General features: G+C 39.2%; 1 protein-coding gene across 12 annotated transcripts in view; it reads right to left on the minus strand.

The window, feature by feature from the left end:
• The window catches only part of LOC113406875 (zinc finger MIZ domain-containing protein 1), a 500,854-nt gene that overhangs the window by 35,211 nt on the left and 443,943 nt on the right, over nt 1–21,700 (minus strand). For all 12 annotated transcript variants that reach the window (XM_026653693.1, XM_026653694.1, XM_026653703.1 and 9 more), the window contains one exon: nt 1,059–1,173. In XM_026653693.1, coding sequence (XP_026509478.1) covers nt 1,059–1,173 — 115 coding nt within the window. The remainder of the gene's footprint in view (nt 1–1,058; nt 1,174–21,700) is intronic.

Raw genomic sequence — 21,700 nt, forward strand, 5'->3', positions numbered from 1 at the left:
CCCTAGCCCATAGGGTGGACATAGCTTAAGGCATAAAGTGGTTCAGTGACTTGACTAATGTCACATACAGTGCGTGGTCCTGGATCCAGCTCCTTTTCAAGTAAAGGGAAGTCTTTCTACTGGCTTCACATCAGCTGGATGGAGATTTGAGTCCTTGACATAGAGAACTGGTTGGGAATTTGCCAGCTGAATGATTTACCAATGGAAAATGGAGTTTTCACAAAACTGAAATTTTCTGTGGCAAAATGTAAATTTCCCTGAAAAATGTCAATTTTCCACTGAAAAAAATTGAAATAGCTCCCCAGCTCAAGAGAAAGCAAAATGGACAAGAACATTCCAGTCAGGCAGCCAGACAGATGTAGCTATGCTGGGGGAGAGGTGGAAAGCCAGGTGCTTGGCCTCTGGCATTTTGTTTGGAAGGTTCTGGTCAATTTCACTTTCTGCCTGCAGGGAAAAAGTGAAATTGACAAGAACTGTCCAGGCTGGCAGCCTGCAAGCTAAAAAATTCCATTTCAGTTCTCCTGAAACAACATTTTGTGGAAGTCCCTTCCTGTGAAAAGTTTCATATTTTGGACTTTTCATCCCAATATGAGATGACATTTTGTTCAAAATTACAAAATTTTTCACGGGAACGGATTTCCATTTTCTGGACAGTTATACTCTGGCACTAACCACTTAGCTCTTGCCTCTGTCCCAACGCTTCAGAACATTGCACCAGGCTAAATGAGAAAAGTTTTCCATTAAGGACTCAAGAAAAATGCTATAATAAATATGTTAGGTCTGATAATCACCCCTCTTCTGTACAGAAAGCAAGTGATGCTTGCAACTGCCACCAATATAATCTGACACTTCCACCCACACAGTTAAATGTGTTACCAGCTCAAAATACGTCAAACCCTAATATGTAGCCATTGTGCTGCCAGAAGAAGAAAATAAGTGGGAAAAAATACAGTTTTATAACAGTCCTTTCCCTTCTTTTCTATATTTTTTTTCATTTTACTGACAAACATTTAATCAAAATGCATAGCTCAGGGTAGCGAGCATAAAATGAAGCTTACCTGGCTTTGGGAGGTATTAGTCACACCCCATACTGTAGTGACCACTGATAAAGAACCTGGTGGTTGGTTGGTGTTTTGCTGCCAAGGAACAGAGTCATAGGGGAAAGACCCATCACTGTAAAACACAAACACACCAGAGTCATGGTTTGGAACATGGAACATTAAATGAATGATGGTTGGGGAAGAGGGATTGATCTCTTAACTGACAAAGGCAGATGGAGCAATCTTAACTCCTCTCCAACTCATCAGCTTTATAAGTATCTTAGTATGTTTAAGAAGTGGGAAGTTTCTGTTTGGTTACAAGCAGAGCCATCACCACAGTATCAAAGCAGAAGGGAAATTAAGTTAATTCACTGCACATAAACCCATGTGGTGATGGATGAAATGAAGAGTTCACCCCTAAAACTCTGCCGCTTGCGGAAGTAAAAATAAAGTCTCGGCCACAGCTTTCAACAATAAGAACATTAAGCGAGCTGGATGTTTGGATGCATTCATTTTGCAAAAGTCATCCATCTCAAGCTCTTCAACAATCATTGCTTCAGCTGTCTCATTCCAATTCAATTAGGTTTTGAGACTAGACTGCAGCCCCACTGTCTGCAGTTGGTACCAGCATGGCCAGAAGAGCCTTTAAAGGAATAGCAGTTCAACAATAATTTTCAAAAAGTGAATTAAAATCCAGATGGAGTCCTACCGCACGATGGATGAGCTGTATGCCAAAAAGTATTAGCTAATCAGTATTCTAGAAAATCAACTGCTGAAACTAAAAATGCATCCTTTCAGATAACTATGTGGTGGAGAGCATTGGGTTTTTCCATAAACTAAATCCAACAGATACAAGCAAGAAGCCTGTCACATACAAGTCTTGGTGCATATAATACAGAGAAAGAATATGTATATGTATATATTTTGAACTAAAACACTGTGTATATACAATATAATTACTGGATATGTCAAACCTCAGTTAAATAACCAGAGGTATAAATACAATATTTTTTCCTACATATCCTATCATGTGTTATTATTCATTACTTTTTAAAGTTGATTTTACGTTTATGACTTTTTCCAGGTATATACAAACTATTTAAGGAACACATATATAGTCCTTTTATTTTAAAGAGATACTGACAGGCGGTATAGGCCATGAATTCATTTTTAAACTAAATTACAAATTATAACTCTGACCCTGCAAATGCTTATCTAGCTATCTAAGAAACTCATACAACTCCCATTATCATAGAATCTGAGTGCCCCACAATCTTTATCCTGCAAGGCAGGGAAGTACTGTTATCATTTTCCAGCTGAGACACGGAAGTGTCATGCGGGGGTCTGTGCTGAGCGGGGAATTGAATATGGGTATCCAGCTATCACTCTGACCACTGGACGATCTTTCCATTCCCCTATGCCTCAGGACTACTTGAGCGTAAAACTGAGTTAAATAGGTATGCACTTGAAGGATCAAAAGACATAACTATTTTTCTTTTCAAAACTTGGTGTGAATATTATGGGGTCTGGGATGTCCTTGTGTTAAGTACTGTACATGCATGCTCCTTGCCCCCAAAGAGACTACAATCTAGTAATAGTAAGATTAATAATATAAATTAAAATTAAGTAATTAACATACATTTTAAAAAGGGGGAAAAAAATCTTTAAAACTGTGATTATCTAATTTTTTAAAAAAACTTTCTCCTGACCAGACAGGAAGTCCACCAAAATCTACATTTTAATAATAATAAATTAATTAATATAATAATATATGGAGATATCCTATCTCCTAGATCTGGATAGGACCCTGAGAGGCCATCAAGTCCAGCCCCCTGCCTTCACTAGCAGAACCAAGTACTGATTTTGCCCCAGATCCCAAAGTGGCCCTCTCAAGGATTGAACTCACAACCCTGGGTCTAGCAGGCCAATGCTCAAACCACTGAGCTATCCCTCCCCCCATTTTCTGTCTTATACAGCACATCACAATGTTTTTCACTGCACAATGTTTCAGCACGATGCAATATTACTAATACATGTGGCAGCAACATCCCTCCATCAACATTGCAAAAAAGCATATACAGCCAGGGATGGGAGATCCTCAGGGTCTGGAGTTTGGGGCTGATTGGACTTCTGCTTTAATGCTTTCCACCTTTTCCCCTCTACCCATGTGATGTTTGCCACTTTTACTTCTTTCCTTACTCCTTTTGGTGGATGTCTACACTGGCCTTCTGTAGTCATTTATGGTACATTCTAACATTTGAAGAGAAATTCTCCCCACAACATTGTTCTTGTTGAACAGCACAAGGGTAATTAAGTCTCTTCATTACACCCTGGAGGGCAGTGAGTCAGCTGGAGTCCACTAAAAGAATATTGGCTAATTTAAAATAATGTTAATGAACCCCCACATGCTAGGGATCAGCAGAGGTGGGCCAAGCAGCAGAGGAAGCAGCAGCGGTGCCAGGGTTTTTGCCGCCCTAGGCGGCAGCGCTCCTCCTCAGAACATTTGGCGGCGGGGATCCTTCCGCTCCGCGTCTTCGGGGCGCTTCGGCGGCGGGTCCCAGAGCGAGTGAAGAAGCGGAGCGGAAGGACCCCCGCCGCCAAATTGACGCTGAGGACAGCAAAATGCTGCCCCCCAAATCCTGCCGCCCTAGGCGACTGCCTAGGGTCGCCTAGTGGAAGCGCCGGCCCTGAGAGGAAGCCATCAAATGAAAAGGAAGGCGATTACTTCTCAGGCTATGATGTAGCGATGCTGCAACCATTCATCACAGTGCAAAGAAGAAAGATATAAAAAAAGATTTCCTAGCTGCTAACGCATATTGAAGCCAATGGTCAGTCAACACTGATGTCAAAGAGGTAAGTGAGGCTTTACGTTTAAATAACTTTTTTTAAAATAGTGGCATTCAAAGAACAAACAGACAAACTAACACCATGAGTTGGTTTCAGATTTCCATATCAGACCTGGATTCACTTTTCTTCTCGACTCCTCTTCCAGGTTGACACAGGGTCGCAGGTGCCCATGATTCTTCACCACGCTGTCTATGGCACAGGTTCATAGGTCTTGGAGTTCCAGTCCTTTTCTCTCAACAGTCTTTCCATCGAACCTTTGGTCTTCCATGTCCTTTCTTGCTGTCCTCTTCCTCCTATGTTTTCTTTGCTGGTCGTTCTTCTCCCAATCTTATCACACCCAGCCTACCTCAGATGTGCACTCCCGGCCTTTCACGTAGAGTCCCAAGTTCATTTATCCCCTAATTTCTCCCAGGCACATGCTCTACCCTCAACTTGCCTGCTATTCTCCTCAGTATATTATTTTCTACTACCTATATCTTCTTTTCTTCCAACTCCATAAGGCCCACTGTTTCCAAACCATAGAGCAGGCAGGGACAAAAACATGCAGCATATACCTTTTCTTTCAGTTTGTTACTTAATTGCCAGTCCTGCAGTTCTCCTGCCACCTTTTTCACTGCCACCCATGCACACTGGGTTCTTATTTTCAATTCTCCAGATCTCCCTCTGATGGCACAAAGTGTACTTCCCAAGTACACTAATTCTTTCTTATGATTCAGCTTCTCTCCTGAAACTTCCATCAATAGCTCTTCTTCAGTTTTCTTTGTGTTTTACCTTCAGAGTATGATCTTCAAACTCAGATGCCCACTCTGATACCAATTTATCAGTTCCTCTTTGCCATCAGCAAAAAGGGCTAGCTTGTCAACATGCATTAGTTTTCTCTGTCTCTTCACAGGCTCGATTCTCCTACTAGTTGTCTCCATAACTAGGATGAAGTGAAGTGGACTCAGCACACTGCCATGTCTCAATCCCATCATCACCTCAAAATGCTTCAAAATTCCAAGTGCTATCACCATATTTCCTGACCCTCAATACAACTCCTTATTCTTGAAGTCCTGCTGCCATCCATCTCAATACTCCAAATGCCAATTCCTGCAGAACCAACTCATAGGCTTTCTCAAGATCAATAAATGCAACACAGCAATTACACCCTTTATCATTCTTTCAAACTTCTGTCTCATTGCAATTGTCCTTCCCTTCCTAAAAACATGTTGCTCCTCTCTTACATTTCCTCCACCTTACCCTCAAACTTGCCTGCAAAACTCTCTCAAGGAATTTGAGGGTTGACTTAACAAAGTGATGCCCCAATAGGCATTGGGATCATTTGCATCACCCTTACTCTTCTAAAGAGGCACGATCAATCCTGATCTCCAGTCTGGTATCCTTATTTGATCCCAGTAAACACACAGTAATCTATGAAACCTCTTTACTCCAGTACTTCCAACTACCTTGATCATATCAACAATTATGTCATCTTCACATCTGCTTTACCATTCTTCATCTTATTCAGTGCTGCTTCTACTTCATGTACAGAGATTGATATCTTTTGAAACATCCCCATAATTGTTGACGGTGTTTGTGCTCGCAAATCTTTCTTCTCATTTAACAACCTTTGAAAACATCTTTTCCATACCTCTACTACCTCTTTAGACTTAGTCACTGATTTCTTCATCTCTTGTGCTTCACTGTTTCTTTTTTGCCAACCCAAAAATCAACTTCCTGCCATCATCTTCCTCCAGCTTTCTGTACAAATTCCTCTTCAGCCTCCAATCTTGCGTTAGCAACTTCCTTTTTTTCCTGTTTGAATTTTTGATTGTTTCATTATCAAAACCTGCTTCCTCAAACTCTTTGAATAATACTTTTCTTCTTTTTAACTCCTCTGGTACATCACATTCTATCACCAACTTGTTCTCCGAAAGCACCCCATCTTTCTACTCATTCTGCCACGTATTATCTCCATGAAAAATTCTTCAAAATTCCTCAGTTCTCCCCCCACTTACTTCATTGCCATTGGCATGAAAGCCTTCACTGATTTTTTGGCAAACCTTTTCCTTTCTCCCCTCCCTTGCATAATCGCCAATGCAATTTCTTTCTCAATTTCATCTTCTTTCCTCAGGTTGCTGTCAGATTCCAGCTATTAATACTGTATGTTGTTCTGCTACATATTTATTTTATATCTTTCACCATTTTCATATGTTCTCTTCTTATCAAAGTACAGTCGACACAGTCTTTACTTTTTCCACTGTAGTATGTTACCAGGCAGGATTCTCTTTTTTCAATCCATGTAGTCACCACTGAAAACCCATTAAACAAACACCACTCAATTCACTTCTTTCCTTCTGCATTTCTTTTATCAAAGCCAAATTTACCCGCTTCTCCTTCTACTGGGCTCCCTTCACCAAAATTAGTGTTAAATCTTCACCGACCACTAACAAATTATTACTCTTAACCACACCAGTCATCATGTCGGACATGGATTGTTAGCTAAATTCGCTATGAGAAGTCACTGCATGAAAAATGAGGTTTACGTAGTGAATAGAGACTAGTGATTTGCAATGATTCACACATGATTTGTGGCATTTATTTGGAAATACTGTGTGTATGTGTAAACTAAGATTTATTTTTAAAAAAGGTTTACATAACTGACATTAATTTGTTAGTTCGCTTGTTAATGCAAGTGTGTGTGTGTGTATTGGACACTCCATTTACACACCTCCACTCACTGAGAGAGGAGCGATTCACATTGCTTTTTGTGCACGGAGAGGGTTAGGTTTGTTTAGACAATTACTTACCTTTATGTTTATAAACTATTTATCTAGTAAAAACAGTCAGTTTAAACATAGCAAATACATTAGCTATAGTATGTAAATGGGCAGCTTTGTTCATGAGGTAATAAACATATGATTTACATGGTCAAGGATTTGTAAAAGGTAATCTAACAAAGAATAATAATGAAGATGTATGAAAGATTTTTGGTGATGTATTTGTATTAGCATAAAGGACAACTACTGATATACAGACGTAATACAAATCTCACAGCAAAGTTAAAGTGAAGGAAGGGGAAAGGACAGACTAGCTAACCTTTAAAATGTTTCCAGTCCATGCATATGCTGTGATGAACATACTTCTCTTGTTACCTTTTTCCTGTTTTATGGTTCTGGGGTTCCCAACAAAGCCCTAAAGGCTAATGGAGACACAACCCACATGTACTTTATAGCACTAGATATTAGCTTTCCTGAAAAAATTTCACCACTTTCACTTCAAAGTTAGGCTACGGTTATGCATAAACCCAGCTATTTCATGCAATTAGGCTCCCAGCAATTTATTTCCATTGTTTTTTCCCACGTCTGCTCTCCAGTTTTGGTTGAATCTCTGTCATTTGAGGCGTAGGTGCTCTCCTTGGCTTAACTACAGTATCTGCAAAACTGCTAATACATAAAAACAGTCCTTTAAATATACTACCTGCACCAGTGATCCTTGGAATGACAGTGATGTGGATAGACAACGGCCATCACAACACTCACTGTCATTTCTCCCATTTCCTTGTCTGTTAGTCACCTATGGACACCTACAGAAACACTTGGTTGCAGGGAGTGAAATTCCAGAGTTCAAAACTAGACCAACTTTCTTGGCTCCTTTTCACAATCATTTAAATGAAAGCAGTGTGGTCTAGTACCTAGCATGCTGGACTGGGACTCAACAGATTTAGATGCTATTCCTGGATTTGTTGTTTGATTGACCTTGGGCACGTCACTTTGCCTCTCTGTGCTTTTCTTCTGCCTTTCCGCTGTCTTATAGTTAGATTATAGCTCCTTGGAGCAGAATCTGCCTCTTACTATGTGTATGTATAGTCCTTAGCACAACAAGATCTCAACCTTGGTTATGGCCTCTGGGTGCTTTTACTGTAATACAAATTAAATATTTATTATTAATAATAATAAATATCCTCCCCCCAAAAAACCCAGAAAACAAAACAAAACAAAAACCATTACACCTACAATGGATAAATACAAGAAGCCCAGAGTGAGAAAAGGAAATAAACCCTCAAGCCTCTCTTGTACCAATCAAAGGATTTCTTATTATATGTCTATAAATTTAATAGCTTTATGAGTTTCTACTTTATGTTATTTAATGTTTATGTGAGATTCTCTATAACTGCTATACAAGTTAACTAATGACACATTGCCATCAGTGAGCCCTCTTAGTCAGGTCACCATTGTAAACTTAGTGTTAACTTATTTCAATAGTTCCTTATTGTAGAAGATATGCTATATTACTAAACACACACACACTGAATTCCAACATTCTTTAGATTTTTCAGTGTGCTCACCGCATAGTGTGAATGTTAGTGTCACTAGGCTTCTCTGCTTTGTTCCTTTTGTCTACATGCATAGAACTGTCTTCAATAAAAATGAAATTACAAAAACGGACAGAACTCCATTAATACCTTAGTTTTGATAACAGTAGAAGGCTTCAGAAAGGAACTCAGGTTGTATCTCACCACAGCTCTGAAACTGGATGTTCCTGGTAACCTTTTCAATATATACTGAAGCAAGTCAAAATTTTTATTCAGAAATTATTTTTGGACGAAGAATGGCTTTTGTAGTGGTCAACACAGAAGTTCCCATGGGAAATAGCTGATTGTGAGAAAATTTTGGGGACCCCCAAACTTGAAAATCAAAGTGCTTCTGCTTTTGGCAATCAAAACCAAAACATTCTCAGGTTTCAGTTTTTCAACAACCCCCCAAAACTTCTGAAGAAAACTTTTGACATTTTCCACTTTATTGAAATTATTCACAGGAACAAAAACGAACTCCCGAGTAGCTGTAACACACACATGTATGTATGTATGTATGTATGTATACAGTGCACTGTTCATTCAGCAGAATGTAGAGTACATACCTACAGAGCCCCCCTAGCACAGGTATAAACAGCACTGTAGCTGTATAATCTGTATTTGTAGCTGATGGGGGATGGCTGAGGCAAGGAAAGACACACCTGAAGGGTGTGGGTATGTATGAAAGCACATATCATACATGTTCTACACTCGCCCAAGCCATGTCTTTCTGTCTCCTCTGCAGCAGTGTGGTGTCCTCCTGTCTCCCTGCTTCTGGATCCTTTCCCTGCTATAAGGAAAGACTCCCCACAGTGGGGAAAGGATCTGGTCGGGGGAAGGCAACGGAGAAAGGCTTAGGCAGCTCCTTGCCCTGGAGCCTTTCCATTCTGCAGGAAGAGGCTCCGTCACAGCCTTTCCTTCCCACAATGAAAGGCTCCAGCTGCGGGGAGCTGCTGAAGCTTTCCTTTATTGCCAGAGACTTTCACTGACACATGTAGCTACACACCAGAGTGTGGACACAGCCTGCTTTCCACTGCAGTGTCTGGCTACACATATGCTATGCCACTGCCAGTTGTGTGCAGTGTAGATGTAGGCCCTTCAACACCCCCACGGATGGAGTGTCCCAATTTGGAGCTTTTTTGGTTTAGAGTCAACTTAAAAAAAAAAGAATAAAGCATTATTATTAACTACATTTTATCAAAAGTTACATGTAGTGAAGTTATCACATGTCCTTTTAGGCTATCTTTTATGTGGATTTTAAAAAACATTGCATACCGTACAGAAACACACAAATACATATTTACATATAAGCACATATAGTCTTAACTTTGAATACCGATACATTTGAAGCTTGCCGCTATGAATGCTGTGAGTTGTAATCAGATGCCTTTCTGTACGGGGCTGGCCAGACCCTGGATATATGCAAGATAGGGACCAGAACGCAAGCAATGGCATGGGAATGGGCATAAGGACCACATACATTTGATTAATTCATTTTTATTAATGATTTAGGGTGTAGCCTAAGTGGTCCAAGCCAAAGGGACATCTAAGGAGTCACTGTAAGGACAACAAATAATATCTCCATTTATGTAATATCCTCTAAAAACTGGTTTTACGTGTTTATATATATGATAGAGAATGAAATAAAAGAACCCAAGCATGATGGTTTCATGGTGTAAAGATTTGTATTAGCGTAAGTTTGGGGTGGCTACAATACTTTGACTATTGAAGCTATAGTGAATTCTGCAGCTCTTCCTAAAATAAGAGTCAATATTTACTTGATATTGTCATTTGTCTTATGGTTGTTCTTAGTGGCCCTTAGCATGAATTTGGACCCCACTGTGCATACAAATATATAACAAAGAGATGGTCTTTGCCCCGAGCACCATAAAAACTGTATCTCATGCCACATCACTGACTAGTCTGAAAATGCCACGTTATAGAAAAGCTATTTTAGAAATGTTTCAAAAGGTTCTTATTGAGACTATTTTTTGTATAATCTCCACCAGACTTTCTTAGTAGCATGAGTATAAATGCACAAATCACAGAGGGCAAGACAAAATATAATTTTTTAAACTTCAAAAATGAACCCAAGATGTTTTCTATACATAAAAATGTCTAATCTGATATCTCTCAAACTTCCCAACAAGATGCAAGTGTTGCGTCTCCCTTTGGAAGGCTCTGAATCTCCCATTTCCAATGGCATTAAAGCAGGCATTTCTAGCGCCTGAACCCCAATGTTCCAGGACTGAATGTTGCCTATATTGGGCCATGGACCAATGTAAATTGGAAGGGAAGGGGGTTAGGAATTCCACTTTTGGGTAGAAAAAAAGGAAGAGTTTTTCTGGCTGGTTGTTTGGGGGGAGGGGGAGAGTAGCTGATCAAAACTGCTCTAGACAGACAATTTGTCCGGTTTTAAGAGGGACAGTTCTGTTTTTAAATGGTTTGTCCCTGTCCAGTTCTGAGACAAAATCAGATGTGGTTTTGTCCCGTATCACAGATGGGGGCTGCCAGTTTCAAAAGCGTGCTGCTCTGCCCCCGCTGTGATCATGTATACATGATGTGTGCAAGGTCACACCGGTTGGGGCTTGGTGTGCTCTTCAAAATGGTGTTCTCCATGCATGCAAGGTTATGCCAGCATGGATGGACCCACCCATGCTGTTCCAGGAAGTACTGGAATGTCTGGTATTCTTGGAATGCAAGAGTGGCCACCCTAAAACTGCTCTGATGTTTGGAATGTCACTCCCCATAAAGATTAGTCAGTGGGCAGAAGGCAGGTGACATAGTGAAGAGGTGCATGATAAATGCAGTTCATAACATGGCTCTGCAATTTAGCACATGGCTAACACCACCAAATGCACACAGATGTTCATTAGCCACCATCGCTACTGAAAATCAGCTATTTTTGGGGTGGAATCTGGTGGATGTTTAACACTGCAAAATAAAACCTGGAGGTCGGAGGAGCATAGCACCTCTGGATGCTGTGTGACTTGAACATTTTTTCTTTGAGGTGTGCAATGGCCCAAGCCTGTGAGGCCTACACAGCCTATGTATCGCATTGGGGTTACTTGCATAGTAAGACACTACTCAACTTGAGTTAGGGTATTGGGATCTGACTCTCTATATCTGAATATGAATCAGGCCCAAGTATTTCCCTTATAAATAAATTCACGTTTCTTAACCTGAGTACAAACTACACACAGAGTCCTGTTATATTATATATTCCACATGTCTAGACACATGTGCATGCAAACATACACAGCTATATGCAACTTAGTTCTGGTTGTGTAGAACAAATGACAACAAACCTATGCAGTTAAGAAACAAACACACTCCCTGCATCAAAAAGAAGCTGGATGGGGTTATCACCATATGACATTGTGGGACTACAGCATCCATTCTGATTAAAGAAGAAAGATTAAAGCATCACATCCAATTCTGTCTATTGTTACACAAGTAGACCATGCAATGTGCTATCACAGTCGCAGATTACAGTTACAAATTCCACCACTAATGGCTCTGTTATTAACATGCCACCTGTTACCTTTTCTAAGATGTTGAAAAATATCTTAAGAACATTTTCAGCTTGACAAACGCAGTTTAATTTTTATTGCCTTTCATAGTACAGCCAGACCCATGTCTTATTTATCTCATGTGCCAGAATGCAAAACCAATTCCTCAGTTTCCCCCCCAGTCAGTTGCAAGGCATTCATTTTGCTCTGGTTTATCAATATACCTGGGATTCCATATCCGATTGCTCCTTTGCAATAATAAAAAAAAAACAAAAAAACAAACACCCACCCAGTATTCTACCATTGCCTGTTGCCTTGGTAATCCAAATGCCTGGGTACTCGCTGATTATCGGAGAATGAGACTCGCATTGTTCACACCGCAGCGCGTCTGCTATGTTAATGTGAGATAATGGCAGCCAGAAGACTCCTTTTGTTCCCAGCTTTGCTGTTTATTCATAATGCCTGGAGGTCAGCGGCTGCTACAACAACCCAGTAAGGAACCGCTGAAAGCGTGAGCAGATTCCACTTCTGCTTTTGCTTCTGAGACAGCGGGTGGGGGGGGGGGGATGCACAGAAATAAGACTACTAGAAGATCTGCAGAGAGTCTGACTCAGAGAGAAGGTGCAGCAGCAACCAGGAGGGTTTGATGCAATTGCACTTCTGAGATTACAGACGAAGCTAATTTACTCTCCCCCAAAAAGCAGAAAAATTGCTTTCTTTAAAAAAAAAAAAACCCTACAGGAACTGAGGCCGTTGATGAATTATTTTCGATGGACAAGTCACAATGAGATTAGCTTGGTTTTGAATTTCAGACGCGAGTTCAGGGGCTGATCGATTTGCAGTTCAGATACCTCAACACCTCTGAATAGAAGGAAATTACTGAATGAGCAGCTTGTGCCTTTTGATCGGAACCAATGAATGATTTTTTTAAAATTTCGAATTCTAGGAGTGGAAGAGACTGAGCTTTTAGAATGAAGCAAAGTAATTAAGTAAAATGTGTGGATGGATTTTCCTTTGTTTTAATTTGAGATGCAGTTTGTGGACTAATTCCTTAGTAGTCTAAGACAAACACAGCATAGTGCTTCCACAGAGATCAGGGATGTGAGTATGTTGTGTTAATACAGAGATTCAGATTAGCCAGGGGTGACTGTACTGGGGGGTTCAAACGGGGGGAGGGAGGTGGAAAGCCTTCCCTAGGCAAATATGACTTCACTGTTCTGGTGTGACTAAACTTCATGGCATGTAAAGGACAGGTTTGAGAAATGTTAACAGAAGTCTTTAATACTTTGCCTGTCAAAATTATTTGGAAAATGCTATTGCTTTGAAACAATGACAGTGGCAAACAAACTATCACATCATATCTCCTTTGACATGGTAAGTGGTAAATGAGAGCGTGAACAGGATTACTGCACGTCCCCTGAATTCCTTACTTAGCATGGTGGGAGATGAGCAAATTCAAGCAGCTCCCTTGGCTAATGTGTTTTTCCTCACTCTTTTAACAGCCTCTTTATTTGAAGAAATAACCAATGCCCATTAAAGGCATTGTCAGTATCTAATTAATTTCACAGATACATCTGTACAGGTTGTTGATGTGCTCTGTCTATTGAACAGGGTCTTTGTTGTTATCGCTAATGAAACACAGGCAGTGATTTTAGCTAGAGTTCCTACCCACTTTAATTTAGGGGAGCCATTAGAAAAGCTCTCTATCACTTCAATTACTAGTGACTACTTCCCTTTCTTCCCACTGTGAAATTTAGTGAAACTTGAGAGCCCAAGTGTATGAGAATGTTCAAAAAATAAAAAAAAATGATAGTCATAGATGAGGAATTTATTCCTTTTATAATTTCCACCTTAACTGAGGTAACTTATTGAGGAGGTAATTGAGGAGATTCATATTTTCATCCAAGTGAATTAATTACAGGTATTTTTTAAAAAGGTGTCAGGATAAAAATCATATTAAAATTCTCATAGGTGTTACCACTAATATTAGAGCAGGGGTTCTCAAACTGGGGGTCGGGACCCCTCAGTGGGTCAGGAGGTTATTACATGGGGGCATCATGAGCTGTCAGCCCCCAGCCCAGACCCCACTTTGCCTCCAGCATTTATAATGGTGTTAAATATATTAAGAAGTGTTTTTAATTTATAAGGGGGGGGGTCACACTCAGAGGCGAAAGGGGTCACCAAAACAAAATTCTGAGAACCACTGCATTAGAGTATTAATAAAGAATTCTAAAAACCAAATGCACTTTCTACCATTAATGCCATTTTTTTTTTTTTTTTTTTTACTTTTTGCACTTCACTTAGATTTGAAAATGAAGCTAGATTTGTAAATTCACTTTCCATTCAGAGTCCTGTCACTTTCTGGTTTTCAAGCAAGAATGTGATGTTAGCCAATTGTTTGGGTCTCCATCATTTCAGATAGCCCTTTAAATAACTATCAAAGTAACAACCATTTCTATCAGTAACACCTTGTAAACCATGTCCCCTCCCACCAACCTCACCCTCCTCTCTTTCTCTCTCTTTTTTAAAAACAGACACAAAACTTAATTTGGACCTGAAACTGTAGTTGTCTTTTAAATGGAAAATCCTGATGCTCAAAGGGCCTCATCCAAAGCTTACTAAAGTCAGCAGAAAGACCCCCCAATGACTTTAATGAGTTTTGGATCAGGCCCTATATAAAGTGCACCTCGCAGTGTCACCACACAGTTATCAGGCTGACAATCAAATTGGTAAAGACAAGGGATATGGCCACAGCTGAATGATTTTAATCCAATGCCATCATAAAGGAGTTGGTTTCACCAAAGACAAGTGACAGAGGGAACCTTCCTATCACACTAGATGGGCACAAACATGGTTGTATATTCAGCACCAATTATTTGCTTTGTACAGTAGCCTTCATGTAAAGAGCATGATACTATTATGAAAGTCAGTAAACTAAACAGTAAGTTACTAATTTATTAACTGCAAATAGTAAATATTCAGCAAAGTTTCTCCAGAAGCATTTTAAAACCCTAGCATAGGCAGGGCAAGCTGTATTTCAACAGGTTTTGGCCACCTGAGGTGAACCCTAGCAAGCCGCTCAAGTTTAATCTCAAACAGCTAGCACATGTAAAATTAAAACTTGCCCTATCTACACTAGGGTTTTAAAATGTGTTAGCTAATACCTTGTATTAAAAAAAATCACCTTGTATCCTAGCGTGGACAGGACAACAGAATAATATTTTAAACACAATTCTAATACATATACACACATTCACACAAACACATACATGTAAATTGTATGCTGTTAATATCATTGTTATTTATTATTAGCATTGCAGTAATACCTAGAGGCCCCAGTCAAGAATCATTGTGCTAGGCACCGCACACAGAAATAATTAAAAGCTGGTCTTTGCCCTAAAGAGCGTGCAGTCTAAGTGTACATAAAGAATATACACTTAAAAGAAAACATAAGAAGGAATCTTCCAATTGTTCTTTGAAGAAATGAAGTCTCTAATCCCCATGTGCACCATTAAGACAGATCTCCAAATTATCTTGTCCAGAATGTAAACACCACTCTTTTACATTATTTATTTAAAAGACAATATCTAGCAATTATAAATCATAAGATGTGGTGAACAGTGTCTCAAGACTTCAATGCTAGAATCTGGATACTTATCATTTGGCTTTTGCTTCTGCACTTCCGGCCACAACATGCATTCAAGACCTTTTTCCATCTCTTCCTAAGACAACATGCTGACCCCAGATATTAATAGTGGTCTCATTTACAGAGCAGCATGTTGAGCAAAGGCAAGATTGCACAGAACATTTTGGGGAATCGTTTCCTAACAATCACATCACAACCTTTTCTGTACAAAGTTTTCAAGCACGAGTGGCCACTTTTACCACAGTTTTAAGCAAACAAACTCTAGGCACCGCAATGCTTTCCCTAAGTCTTATTACCCGATCAAGGATTTATCATACAGAACCCAACAGATTTTGGACTACGAACTTTTCTTTAATCTATTTCCTTCTGATGGTGCAGTCCACCACCTCCCCACATGATAACACCACCACACCACCACTACCCTTGCAGAATCAGGAGTAGCATAGGTTGCCTTACTGGACATATTCCTTTAAATTAAGCATTCACCATCTGTTAGTCCTGTTCAGTCCCTTATACATATTTCACAGTTTCATCACAAAAAGATGGACATCCTTTGAAAGTCAGCAGATGCCTCTTCTTAGCAATGCCGCATTTGTGTGGATTTTCCCCATCTTTCAAGCCCAAGCTAGGTGTGGAAAGGACCCAAACTCTCAGAACAGAAGTGTACATAATATAGAAAGGGTTGTTTTCACACAAAAAATGGCCTCTGTTCCACTGCTTCTACTTTTAAAATTACTGGACTTGGAAAGTGTTTAAAGCAGCTATCTTCACTGTTAGTCAAAACTGCCAGAGATAGTGATGGAGGCAGGCTCTCCAGTTGCTTCAGAAATGATTCCATCAACACTCTGGAACTGGATGACATCTGACCTTAACAAACCATGCACAGGGCAGGACCCTAAGCACACACAAAAAATTTAGCTGCAAATTATCTCCAACAAGCCACAAACACCTCCCTACAAAATACCTCAGTTACTGGCTATATTTCAAATGGAAAAAAACACCACCATGCTACCTACCTTAAAACAATTTTAAACAATATCGATAGTGCTATTTTGGAGCCATGGCTTAGACATAAAATAATAATGATAATTAAGAAATAAAGTGCCTAAAACCTAACTGAATTACTGGTTAATTTGAACGTCAGTTTAATTTTATCACAACCTCCAGAACCAAATCATTTGTATTAAAAAATAGCTGTATCCCTTTATTTCAATCAATTTTGATTGCTCTAAGCAGACATTATTATAATTCAATCACTGGCTATAAGAAAGCTGCCATTTAATTAATATGGAAGGCCAAAATTCAAAATGAGATAGAAGATAAAAAGAACCAAAGGAAGACTCATGATAACATATGAGACTACAGCAGCCAGCTGTGTGGTTTCAGACATTGTTATTGACAGTGTAATCATAGATATGCGCTGTACCATCTGTAATATGCACCCTGGCACTTATACAGAGTCAAACTCATCACAAGCAGTAGTAACATGTAGCTCCCACACACTTTGAAGAAAGCTGTGCCCATTTAAAGCCGGGCTTAATAAGGTCCATGTAGAACAAGGTCAACCACTTAATTCAATAAATGCGGTAAGCATAGACTTGATCAAAATAAGAGGAAGATACTGTAATAATAATAATAATAATAATTTGTACTTACACAGCACCATTCCCCCAGGATCTTTAAGTACTCTACAAATATTAATTAAAACTCAACTACTTTGTGTGATAAGTATGTGTTGTTATACATATTAGCACAGATTGGGAAACTATAGTGTATGTCACTTGCCCACAGCCACACAGTACGAAATTTACCCTATGCTGAGGGCCAACCACAGGATTATGTGCTAAATCCCACTTAAACTCTCACAGGAGGGCTAATTTGGGACTTAAGTGATGGACAGGTCTCATGTTGGCACTCTTCTCAGGGATGGATTTTCATTAATCAACAATAGTGTTGCGAACAAAATTCATGAGTTTATTATCCAGCCTTGCACTAACTACCGCACCACACTGTGTTTACTGAAATATTAAATGAGTTATTTAAGAGCCAACGGAGATCTCAGTGCTCCATAAAACACAGATGACCATTCCTGCCACAAGGAGCTTACAATCTATCCACATTTCATGTTAAACCAAAATCATGTCTTTTTTCAAATTGAAGTCTTTATTTTATTGAACTGTTTGGCTTGCATGCAACTGACTGCACACCCAGTTACTTTACTATTAGTGAAAAATATTGAATAAATAATTAGAGCACATAATTGCCTCTAACCTTTAAAAGACAACATTTTGTATTTATGAAAAACCCAAGCAGAGAGGAATTTTCAGGTTCTGTGTGCTCAGAACCACACAATCCAAAGCCAATGCTAAAACCATCCAAATATATACCTTTTAACACAAGAAACCTTCAGCCTTGCTTTCTGCTTCCCTTTGCCCTATGTTTGACCTGAAATATTACTGTCAGGGCCCTCTTGGCCTAGTTGTTTCAATTCTTCACCAACCCAGCTTAAGCTTTCAAAAAACAGTTGGACTATACATGAGGAATGGGACAAACCTGAGTTCCTTTGAAATTCATGTGCATGTATAATCACTGATAATTCAGATGAAAATTATCTTGAATGTTATGATTCAACATCTTAACAGATAAAAACACAAGATGGGGTATTAGTTGGCGTATGCTACAGACCACCAAACGACACTACGGAACATGATGACTGCTTCCTTGTGCACCTATAAGGTGTAGGGCAAAAAAAAGCTGTATGATCATGAGGGATTTCAATTTGACATAGGCTGAAGGTCTCATGCTGTCAGTATTAAAACATCCTTGGAATTCCAAAACATTATAGATGACAATCTCCTAACTCAAGAGTTGCAGCCAACATGGATGAATTCTTTATTAGAGCTTGTCTAAAAGAGGAACAGATCACAGGACTAATAAATAATGGTAGCTTAGGTACAAGAGATCATGACTTGATCACATTTATAATGTGCAAGCAGAATAAATTCCAGAATAAATAAATATATATATATTTATTTATTCTGCTTGCACATTATAAATGTGATATATATATATACTTGGTCCCAAATCTGAAAACAATTGAGCCAAATCAGCTGGAAGGAAGAATTTAATCAGAAAAATGTGAATGATAATTGGGAATCATTTAAGAAAGCTTTATTATATCCCCAAAAACCCACGATCCTGGAAGAAGGCTGTACAAGTTAAAAAATCAACCTGGTTTAGAGGGGAAGCGAAGGCAACTTTAAGCAATAAAATATATAACAAATGGAAGAATAGGGAAGTTGACAGCACTGAATACAAATCAGAAGTTAAGAATTGTAGAAAATTTATAAGGGAAGCCAAGGGACACAAGGCGAAATCTATGACCAGGATAGTTAAGGAATGAGAAGGAGTTTTTTAAACATATGAGGAACAAAAAGAACCATGACAATAGTATTGGTCCATTAGTAGATGTAAGTGGTAGAATTATCAATAATAATGCAGAAAAGGCTAAGTGTTCAATAAATATTTTTGTCATGTATTTGGGGGAAAACATATGATATAGTCTCATTATAGTGATAACACTCTTTCTATTCCACTAGTATCTCTGGAGGTTGTTAAACAGAAGCTATTAAAGTTAGACTTTTTTAAATCAGCAGGTGAATATGACTTGCATTCAAGAGTTTTAAAAGAGCTGGTTGAAGAGCTCGCCGGACCATTAAGGTTAATTTTCAATAAATCTTGGAGCACTGGGAAAGTTCCAGAAGACTGGAAGAAAGCTAATGCCTCCTCAACCCAGTTTGACTTTGTATCTTTGAGGGGAGATTTAATGGTTGCTGTTGGTCCTCTATTTTTTAAAAGGCAAAATAGAATAAAATAAAATAATAAAAAAGAAAAAACCACCCAAAACCAAAAACCAAAAACCAACCCAGTAAATCCCCACTCTATATTTAATTTCTGTTTTATAGGTTCACTGCAGAACAATCGTGGAAATGTACAGTTTCAGCAAGGACTGCAAGGCAGTTGCAAATCAGCTACATCTGTCCTACCATCTGACATATAATTTACAGTGGCTAGATTAGGGTCCAATTTAGAGCTGAAATGAATGCACATTCTGAAGTGATGATACAAATACCCAACAGGCCTCAGAGGCTGCTGCTTGCCATTATGTTAAATTTCACCACTACAAGAAGATATGCCACAGAATTGATGTTTCCAGCGGGACATCACAGCATTGGACAACTCTGATTTAGGATTTACCTCATAGTGCCAGCCAAAGTAAAGCTTTTTTTTTTCAAGACAGTATTCCAGGAGAAAGAGAGAGAAGCGTGGTGTTCAACTGGACATGCCCACTTGTGAACATAACTGGAGGGTATGCATTAGTACAGGCAGTGATCTATTACGGGTACATGGAATACCCAAAGACTATAGTATTGGTTTTATAAACATTATATGTATCAGTATGGGCTAGGGATTTTATTCTAACCCCATGGAGGAGTTACAGGAGTTTCCTAGAGGAACAAAAATCACTGCGGGGTAATACAAATTCCTAGGCCAGTAACCTCAATGCTTTGGGGGAAACTGTATATACTAGTGTAACCTGGTTTAAAAGACCTGACACACAAAGAAAGGAGAACTGTGTAAAGTGACCCGCCTGACATAGAGAGGGAGGTCACTCTCACTCAGTATAAGAACTGACATGCTGAGACCAACAGGGACAGACTTTGAACCCTGCCAGGGTCTCCAGGTGGGAGAGGGATGTCTGCCTGGTAAGCTAAGGCTTGCACGTAAACTGTTTATGGTTTTTAAGATAAGTTTTCTCTGTAATGCTTATGTTCTGAATAAATAATAGTTGCTTTGAAAAGCACTGGAAAACCCTGGTCACTGCCCCTGAGAGAACAGGACAGGAGATGCTGGACTTGCTAAGGTGATCACTGTGAATGGAATTGTAGACTAACTCCCTGGTCTACAGGCAGAGTGTTGCAGGACTCTGCCTGAGAAAGGTGACAGCTAGAGGCCTAAGACTTAAGTGGGATGCCCTCAGAGAGGCCACAAAGGGGTCAGAGGTGTAATTAACTCAGGAACTGTGACATAAGTCAGTCAGGTATATCAAGACCTAACAATCTTAGAATCTAAATCTAGGCTTTGACAGGATATATTATTTACACTATGATACATGATGGACTGGTTCACTGGATGACAGCCATACAGGATTATTGCTGATTGCTTTTTTTATCCCTCGTAGCTACTCATATGGTCTCCATTACTGTACTATTTGAGAGCCTCACAATATTTAATGTATTTATCCTCAACACCCCTAGGAGGTAGGGCGGTGCTATTACCTTCAATTCACAGATGGGGAACTGAGGCACAGAAAAACTAAGTGACTTTCTCAAGGTCACACAACAAGTCTGTAGTGGAACAGGGAATTGAATTCAAGTGTCCAAGTCCCATACTAGTGCCCTAAACACTGGACCATTCTGTCTTTCCCTAGCTCTACTAACTAGTCCCTGTGGGTCCCAATAAGAGTGTGTTACTATGCAGACTTCCCATCTGATTTCATCTTGGATGATGAAAAGAGGACAGTAGTTTATTTAAAGTCCAAACAGCAGGAGCCCAACTATCATTTTTAGAATCAAAGGGGTTTTCTAGTAAGAAATTTGTTTTCATCAATCTAATGTAATTAAGTATTTGATCCAAATCATTTCATAAGCTAAGTTAGAAAAGAAGCAGCCTAGTCACAGATATTACTAAAATCAGTTATAGTAGAATACGGGGTATTACTTTTAGTAAATGATGTGTATCTTCCATGTATCTTCCATTAATGAAACAGAAATATACCAAAACAAAAACAAAAGGAAAACCCCAAAACCCAAACCTGAAAATACAGTGCCAAACACAGTGGCATAAAGTGGAGGCATAAAGTGGCAATTCAACTTAGTGTACAGTGTTATCATGATTTAATAATAAAAGTTTCCTACATTTTGGCTATAAACAGAGCAGCTGTAGAAATTATTTTTGGTTTGTGATGTTAAAAATAAAGAAAAACAGAAACATACGGGATGCAGTTCCAATGTCTGATGTTGCCTACATGAATCCTCCCAATCTCTCATTGACCTGAAGCAATACCACTGCTCTTTTCCCAGCTAGCTGGGAACTCGAGGTTTCATATCCTGCATGCTTTAGTCTCTCCTCAGACAATCCTTGGGGCTCACTTTTCCACTCAAATGTTATAATTCTTTTATGAATTTCTCCTGACTGATGACATTAGAGTGCAGTGAAGGTTCTCATTTCCCTGATTAACCCCATAATATTAACACCTTGA

The sequence above is a fragment of the Terrapene carolina genome, unplaced genomic scaffold (assembly GCF_002925995.2).
Source record: "Terrapene carolina triunguis isolate 2854851 unplaced genomic scaffold, T_m_triunguis-2.0 Scaffold147, whole genome shotgun sequence".
Lineage (NCBI taxonomy): Eukaryota > Metazoa > Chordata > Testudines > Emydidae > Terrapene > Terrapene triunguis.